General features: G+C 41.4%; 1 protein-coding gene across 4 annotated transcripts in view; it reads right to left on the reverse strand.

Moving 5' to 3' along the window:
* The window catches only part of sonb (SON DNA and RNA binding protein b), a 44,718-nt gene extending 38,189 nt beyond the window's left edge, over positions 1–6,529 (reverse strand). For all 4 annotated transcript variants that reach the window (XM_084050550.1, XM_084050551.1, XM_084050549.1 and 1 more), the window contains exons 1-2: positions 6,435–6,529; positions 86–343 (exon numbers count right to left, since the gene is read on the reverse strand). In XM_084050550.1, the coding sequence (XP_083906676.1) occupies positions 86–343; positions 6,435–6,517 (341 nt within the window). In that variant the 5' untranslated portion in view covers positions 6,518–6,529. The remainder of the gene's footprint in view (positions 1–85; positions 344–6,434) is intronic.
* Positions 6,530–9,348: the final 2,819 nt, after the last annotated feature.

Genomic DNA, 9,348 nt, shown 5'->3' on the forward strand with positions numbered 1-9,348 from the left:
TATAAACCGGAACACGTGGCTCAAGTTTTAGAATGAATACCACGGACGGAGGAAAGCCTGGCGTGACGCGAGGTTTACATCTCACCTGGACTGATGCTTGGCCCCTCCCCCGTCCGACTCCGCCCCGGACTCTGTGCTGCTCTCCTCCTCGTCCTCCTCCTCGTCCCCGGTCCCCTTCTTCCTCTTTTTCTTCTTCTTCCTCTTCTTGCTTTTGTGTTTCTTGTGCTTCTTGTGTTTGTGCTGTGGCTCGCCGGCTGCCTCTCCTCCCTGGGCGTGTGGCTCAGCGCTGGCTCTCTGCGCTACCTCCCCATCGTCTCCTCTGGGCTCGGGGTCTTCAGCGGGGCTGAAGGGGAGAGAAAACACAAGAATGTATTAAAGGTATTGTAGGCAACATTAAGCCTAAATTTAAAAAATATTTAAATATTTTGCATTTTTTCCTCTCTATCAGCCACTATATAATGATGCTGGGGTCTTTTCCTGCATTGAAACACAGTCCTCTTTCAGAAATCCGTATTTTCCCTACTGTTTATGTTTATGTTATGTTTGTCGGGATGTAAATTAACGCACGCATGTGTGCGTCCGTGCGCGTCCGTGTGAACTTTTTACTTTCGGTTTTAAAACGCTCTCAAACTTATTTTTTGAGGCACAGAATTAACTTTTAAGACAGCGTTTGGATAGAATTTAGTTGTATTGTTTAACTTCATATATGTGGTCAATTTATCAAGAAAGAGCCGATTTAAAAATAAAAATTCAGGGGCGGGCAGTGACTCACATTGTATCCGAATAAAGCAACCTATTTTCGGCATGGCCCGTTTAGAAGTCCCCCCTGCGTCACCCCCTGGTGGTCGGGGAAACGAACTGCTGGAGGGGCGGTGTTTGACAACAGTTTTTTTCTTTGTTTATCTCTGAACTTGCCTACAATCCCTTTAATTAATTCACTTATTTACCTTTGTTTTCTATCTTATAGAACATGGGTCATCAACAGGGTGTGCAGGTCCCATAGGGGGTCCTCAGCATTACAACAGGGGGGCCGCTAAACCTTTGTGTGATAGGAGCATTTTTTTTACACTGACCACTTGAACCCTCGTATCCCTATTCTGAGGGCATCATTAGCCGAAAATAGCAGATCTACAAGCACACAACGCCTCACGCTGCGAGGCGGTGTGTGCTTGGAGTGTGCAAAGAGGTTTGGAGTAGAGGGAAAAAAAGAGATGACAAAGTACAGAGTTAACGGTCAAGTATTGAGGGTTTAAGTGGTTAAATGTCTGAAAATACACATTAACATTTTTGATTTGATTTATTTGAAAAGCCAAAACCACATGGTCACCGCAGTTCGAGGATTACAAAAGAAAGTCCTGACACTTATTTCCGTTGAGGTCCTTTTTAGGGATGGAGCTCGTTAATTTTTATTGATAATGAGCACCTTATCGAACCTGCTTATCGAACCGAGCTTTTATCGAGCCCACTATCGATCTTTTTCTATTGTTAAGAAAAAAGACGTGAGGCGAAAAATTCTGAACAGAACCGGTATCTTTTTTTATTGGCCAGTTGTGACAGTGAGTTTGTGGCTGACCACTATCTAAAATTAAATGAAGATGACAAAAGTAAAAAATATTTTTGCCTATCATTAAAACAACCATTCATATAATGTGCAATAAGTGTTAAATGGCTTTATATTATGAATAGTACTGTAATAATTACTATAAAATCTCCATGTCTCTTCAACTTTTTATAAACAAAAAATGCATAGTTATTTTTTCTATTCTTTTTTCTTTGTTTTAACCAAAATATATCACGTGCACTACATTTTACTAGGGCATTCAAATACAGTACTTTTCTAACAGATAGAAGGCAAGTGACCTTTTTACTTTTGGAAAATAATATTGAAGAAACGGTTAATGTGTGTACTGTCACTTTAAAAGCGCAATGTATACTTCATCGTACGACGGTGTCACGCACCAAACATGGCCGATCTCCAAGCTCACACTGCGTCTGTTCGCACCACGTTGTGAGCTTGTAGATCTGCCATTTTCGGCAACGATAGACTGAGGGACGGACAGCGCTGTTTGGCACAACTTGCAGCTATCAATACACTTTTAGACCAACATGTTTGTGCCAGCGTGGGTGATTAGATTTATTTCTTGATCGCCTCTTGTTTTGATAGTTTAGACATGACGTCATGGGTCGCTACACTCGATAACAGGCTCGACAAGCCTAAAGCTTATCGAAAACCGGGTCTCGATAAATTCATGCCCGGGTATATACTGGACCCGGTTTTCGAGCTCCATCCCTAGTCCTTTTACAATTAACAATCAATACGTTAAAAATTACAATACAATACAAAACACATGTAACTAACGTAACACTACAAAGACACAAGTGACATACACAGTAGAGACACAGTACACATTACTCATTACGCAACAATACAAAAACACAAGTAACATACACAGTACATACATACATACAAACAATACAAGAACACAAGTAACATACACAGTACATACATACATACATACAAACAATACAAGAACACAAGTAAACATACACAGTACATACATACATACAAACAATACAAGAACACAAGTAACATACACAGTACACAAACAAGTGCTACCTTATCTTTCCTAGTCTAAAGACCCTCTATAGGGGAACCTTTTCTAATGGACATGATTTCGTTTTGTATTTAAAAGTCCTCAGATTTGTTGTCAGTTTGACACTGTTTTCGAGGTCATTCCAATGTGTGGCTCCTATGTAAGTAAAAGATTCCGTACCAACCTTACTTTTAAAAGCCGGCTGGCTCACATCTGCTACACTGGCTCTGATGAAAAAATGTTGTACTTCGCTTCTCTGAGTAAAACATGTCTTTAAAAATATGGGGACCTCGCCATACATTATCTTATGAACCATGCTCAATCTGGCCATGGTTACCCTGGATTCTACTGGGAGCCAGTTGAGTTCTCTAAACTGGTTCCTACCTATATGGGATCTGGGTCCTAACCCTAGTATGACTCTGATCAGTCTATTCTGAGCTGACTGTAGCTTTGTTTTGAGGGAATTCATTAAGCCCTCCAACCAAGATGTACATGCAAAATCAAAATGGCACAATAAGAGAATTGGCCACCACCTGTTTTGTCTCCCTATCCAAGTACCTTGCTGTCCTTGCCAGAAATTTAGTCAGCCCGGAGACTTTGCTCAATACCTTGCTGGCCATATTTCGGCCATCTAGGTTACCCTCCAAGATACAACCCAGGTATTTCACCGATGATTTTGCTTCAATGTAGTCCGAATTTAATTTGACCTTGAATTCAGGGCTCTTTCCTAATTTGATTTTAGAGCCAAACAGAATTGATTCTGACTTCCCTGTGTGTAAAGATAACTTGTTATCTATAAGCCAGGAATTAACATTTGTCAATTCCTCACTCAGGGAACTCTCTAGTGTGGATTGTTCCTTATGGGACATCAGCAGAGCAGAGTCATCCGCGTACAAGAACAAATCACAGTTACTGGCGTCTGTCATATCATTCACGTATACTAAAAACAGTGCTGGGCCTAGAATGCTTCCCTGAGGAACACCACATTTCATGATGCTTGAATCAGACAAAACACCATTTACCTCTACCCTCTGTTCGCGGTCCGTCAGGTAGGATTGAAACCATTTGCATGCTGCCCCCAGGGCCTCAAGCTTGTTGAGAAGTCTAATGTGGTTCACCGTGTCGAATGCTCGCCGTAAGTCAAGAGGTACCATTCCACATAGCTTCCCACTATCAACCTCTTTCCTAATTTGTTCAGTTAAGAATAATAAACAACATGAATCCAACACTTTCATGGAAAAGATAATGTGTATACAAACCAACACTGATGACAGTGCTGTCAAACAAGTTTATGAAGCTATCTATTAAATTAAATCTATGAAAAAGTTTAATCTGCAAAACAATTTTATACAATATATAGTGGGGGGGGGGGGGGGGGGGGGGGGTGCCTGCTTCATTTCTCTGTCAGCTATGGGGTCTTTGGCCTGAAAAACTTGAAGACATAGAAGCTGGGACTGTCAACAATACAATAATCAATGGTAAACAGGACATTGATTTGTGTTGGGTGGTCCTATTTGTTTGACTATATTTTAAAAGAAAAAAAGCTGTATTAAATAACTGTCAGTCGGCAATAGACACTGCATGCCCAGACCTTTCAAATTCCTTTTCTGTCATTCATCAAACTTTATATGAGGAGGAGTCGAGGAGACATATTGTCTTTCAATCTCTGGTTTCTGGCATTTTAAACAACTGTTCACTGTCCATGTATTATATCATCATGTCTAGACCTCCAGAACCACATACACAGATCTACAAAGTAAAAGCCTGTGTTCATTCATTTAAAAGCTGCAATCCGGAACTAATTTAACCAATCTGTAAGGCAGAGTATGTTATTACAACATAACTACATCTGCAGTGGTTGCCCTACTCTTCCATTGATAAATAAAATATGCTAAAAACTTAAAATTACACTTTTGTTAACCACTTGAAAGCTAGGATTCTGGGGGGAACATTCGCCAAAGATAGCCAAAGATCTACAAGCTGCGTAACAACGCGTTGTGAGCTTGTAGATCTGCTATTTTTTGCGTAGAGTGAAATAATAGCGCACCAAATGCACTCTTATTTTATATTACAGGTCTGTTTATAATCTCCACGATACGATTATTGTGAGCATTGTTTATCATGATAAATGATAATAACGGTTAATAAAACATCAACTGATGCTCAAACTTGGACATCATGAGATCACGAGTGCAATCTCTCCTGGTACAAGGGAGGCTTTCCTTTTATATGAGCGGTAGATTAGTTTGGTCTACCGTGTTGGGTATACCGGGCCTGTTCGAATCCAGGGTAGTAGGACACAAAACGTATGGATTGCAGCACAGGCGTAATATCTATATGTAACTTTTCCCTGTGTTGTTTACGTAGCAAAACAATAAATACACTGTTTGCCAATCATTTCCATGTATACCAGCAGTTATCAGCCACTGGAGTAGTGTGGTGGTGTTGTTTACCTACAACTACACTGTATTTTCACCGTTTGTTTTGATAGACAGGGATGTTTTTGGTCTCCCAAAACAAACGGTGAAAACACCAAAAACACAGCAAGAGGGCAGTGTGTTTCTGTAGGTAAACACCACGTCAGTCACACTACTCACTTCTGGTATATATTAGGGGGAAATGATTGGTGAAAAATGTATTTATTCTTTAGCTATGCAAAAACAGAGCAAAGTTACCTACTATGCCTTTAAATAGGCATAAAATGCAACCAAATGAACCCTTGCGGGTACACTTGGTTTCATTTGTACACTCTCGGGGGTTAAAGTAACACTCAGTGTTTTAGAGTGCAGCATTTTGTTCGAAATAACATGCAGTTCACTTCAGTAGCAATGCGGGGTGGTCATTATTGTGCAGTGTATTTATTGGACCAGTTTTGGTTTTATGATGCCTAAAACATTGGTTCTCAAAGTGGGGTCCTTGAAAGGTTACCTAAATGTGTTAACTTAATATAGTGTCACAATCGCTTTAACCACTTTTGCCATATTTTATACTTTGGCTATTCAAAAATAGCAGATCTACTAGCAGATCGTGCAAATCTTGGAATAGATAGTATTTATTTTCTGTTTAAGCGAACATTTTAACTCAAACCTTTGCTTTTACTTTTGCTACTTTAAGTATATTTTGATGCCAATGCTTCTGTACTTTTACTCAAGTACATTTTGAATTCCGGACTTTTACTTGTAACAGAGTATTTCTACATTGCTGCATTGATACTTTTACTTATGTAACAAATGAGTACTTTGTTCCACCACTGCAGAGCAACCCTGCGTGACTCCATAGGCTAAACCAGTTGTGCATGATTGGCCAATACGCTTGTGCAAGGACGCGCTGTGATTGGCCAGTAGCCACTTTGAGTGACAGTTGGGGCAAACGCTCTCACCAAAACATTATATACTATTCTGTCCCTATCGGTACACAACTCGAACGGCGCTGAGTCGACTAGCAGACCATTGGCCGGTCGACGCGGGCACTCGCGCCTGGAGGCGCTCGGGCGCGTCTCCTCGGCCTCAAGGTCTGCTGAGTCGGCGCGCCTCCGTCATGGTCCAAAACTATACTTTATCGGCGAAAAAAAAGAGTCCGAGGTTGTTTGAAAAAGGCACTTCCGCGTTGACCACAGAAGGGGGCGTGTTTATAGCACAACTGGTTTAGACTTTGTAATGTCGCAGCAACCCTACACATAGCAGCTCTGATCATTGTTAGCATCGTTAGCACGTCGGCTAACGTTGCATAAAGACGTCTGGACGCATCGTTTCACGCACTAAAATGCTTAATCAAACGCTTTTTTAAAGTAAAGTTATGAACTAACACACATTTAAAGGGTTTAATGTTCCGTCAACGCACCCGTTATCTCCGTGCTGGTCCTCAATCTCTCTTATTTTATTCAGAATAAAATCCTGGAAGATTTGCTCTATGTTGGCCGCCATGTTGTGTGTGTCACCAAGGATACAGACCCGGGTAGCAACACATGCCGTGCGTGTTTGGTTCCATGCTGACTCTGGTTCCTAGCAAGGAAGAATTTCTTTGACCAGATCTGTAGGGGGCGCAGTAGTCTCGCGTGGCCAGACTGTTGCCTCCCACAATTTACAAATCAGAGATTGTGGAATAGTAGTCTGGTGACGCGAGACTAGGGGCGCAGTGGAGTATCTAAAGCATTGTTTTCCTTCCGGTGAAATATTTTATTTTCAGGCCAAAAAGTGTATTTCAGACGTGAGGTGGGGGGCTCAGAGTGTTCCCACTAAGGAAAGTAGGCTTTCAACATCTTAAAACAGTCTTTGTTTTGGGGAGTAGCGTGAGTAGTATTAGTAGTATGTATGTGTTATGGAGAACTCCTTCTAACGCTATGGACCAGAGCTAGGTTGCTAATAGTTAGTTACAGTCATCTATGGTTATTGGTTACACTACAGTCAACTCTATGGTTACAGTAGGTTCCTACTTCCTCCTAGCAGTGCTGCCAGGTTTTGTGAGAGAAACAAGCAACCAGGTCCCATATGAAAACAAGCCCAAAAGAAGCTACTATGGCACTTTAAACATAATACATAGGCTATTTGAAATAGCCGATCTACAAGCTTGTAGATCTGCTATTTTCAACAAGCCCAAATAAGCAACTGCGCTTTAGAAACAAGCCCAAATCATCAAGTTCACTTAAGAAACAAGCCAAAAAAACAACCCGCAACTACCAATATTTAAGAAACTCTACAGAAAATCAAACACAAAGTGACTTATAATAAGCGGACATGGTAACACTGCCTAGTAGTTAGATTCCTGTTCCCTAGCCAGTCAGGATGTGGGTTTATACTGTGTTGCTGACAGCCAGCTGAGCTGCCAGACAAAATACATACTTGACGTAGCATTAATTTCATGTAGAAAAAAAAACATATTCTAACATAATTTAGATCAAATGCTGTAACTTAATTATTGCTGTATTGACAGTATTCTCAACATATTTTGGATTTAGAACAATGTTGAGACACTGATAGCCTACAGACTCTTTTATATGACATATTTCATTACTTATACACTAAACAATATAGAAATAATCCCAAATGTTTGTTGGTTTTGTATGGTTTGAGGAAACTTTTCTCTCAAACCACAAAGGAGCTGGGTGAAGTAAGAATGTGTTCAGTTTCCATGCGTTTTTTGTTGTTCAGACTTGATAAAAACAAACCTGATTCCAGTCTGGATAGGCCACAAATCTAATTATGGGTGCCAGTGTGAACGTAGACAAAGTGTCTTTATATGGATTAAACGTTTTGGGTCATGTCAATTATATTGTTAGGGTTGGATAGACAGTGATAACATTATACTCACTTTTTGTCTGGCCACATATGTAATAATCTGAATGTCCACACATGTAATTGAGGTTACAATAAACTCGGATGCTTTACTGGTGATCACTCGTGCATTACAGAGCATACATTCTGACGTCTAACGCCACTTCCTCTCTGGCTGCCTAGTGACGTCATCATGGTTACTCTTAAAGTGGTACACTACATCCCTTCCTTTCTTTTTAAGAAAAGAAACAAAACAAAACAACTTATCATCAACTGTCTGTGTAGATGACATTTTGAACATTCAAATAATAGCTGTAACTATTTCAAATATAAATGTGTTAGACAATACAGAAACACTGAACATACAGATACTGTTCCCACTTCCTTTTTTTTTTTTACAGTGTGGTCCAGTCTGTTTTACACTTGAAACAACAGTCTCTGTGGCGCTTGTCTGTCAGGCCTCTGAGGGTATCTCCTCATAGCCTGGGGCATATGTCCTGGTTCAACAGGACGTTGTGGATCAACCTGCGAGTCATCATCATCGTCCTCATCACTTTCACTGCCTCCGGTAGGTGTCAGAAGGATTTCAGGTTGGTGTTTCAGGAGTTTAAAGAATGACTGGTTTCGTGTGACAACATGGCCATGTCTCTGGACCGTGACCATAGTGCCTTTCACGGCTATGACTTTGTAGGGCTTGGGGTTAAATGGGGTCACAAGTTTGCCTGTCTTCTGCTGACGTACGAGCACCACATCCCCTTCTCTCAGTGTGTGTTGTGATGCGTTCCTCCTTTTGTCAGCATAAGCCTTCATCTTGTCCTTCTTGTAGCTGTCTGTGTAGCGAAGCACATCATCCTCCCGAGGCAACGGGACAGTGGGGAGCCTGATCGACATGGGACGACCATAGAGCAGGTCAGCTGGGGGCCGATTGGTCGTGAGGTGAGGAGTAGCTCTGTAGTTCCTTAAGAACTTATGCAATTCTTGCTTCCATGGTTTACCTTCTGCCGTTGCTGTGTTGATTGCTTTGGTCAGGGTGCGCATGAATCTTTCGACTTCAGCATTTCCTTGTGGCCAGTAGGGAGTAATCTTCCTGTGATGGAAGCCAAGATATTGTGCAAAGTCTGCGAACTCCTTACTTGAAAACGGGGGGCCATTATCAGATTTCACCTCCAGTGGGATCCCTGCTATAGAGAACACTTTGTCTAGGAGGGGAATTGTTTTGCCTGCAGAGGTGGAAGTTGTAATTTCCACAAAGGGGAATCGGGAGTATTCATCCAGAATGACCAGGAGATAGTCACCTGATGGAAAAGGTCCACAGAAATCCACAGAGACTTTCTGCCACGGTCCTTGCGGGAGCTCTGACATCTGTAGTGGCTGGTGTACTGTCTTAGGAGTGGCTGACTGACAGGGAATGCACTGGGAAATCAGTTCTTTAGCCTGTCTGTCTATCCCAGGGAACCAGACCTTTTCTCTAAGCAGCTGCTTTG

The sequence above is a fragment of the Gymnoscopelus microlampas genome (genome assembly GCF_963454915.1).
Source record: "Gymnoscopelus microlampas genome assembly, chromosome: 24".
NCBI classification, from domain to species: domain Eukaryota; kingdom Metazoa; phylum Chordata; class Actinopteri; order Myctophiformes; family Myctophidae; genus Gymnoscopelus; species Gymnoscopelus microlampas.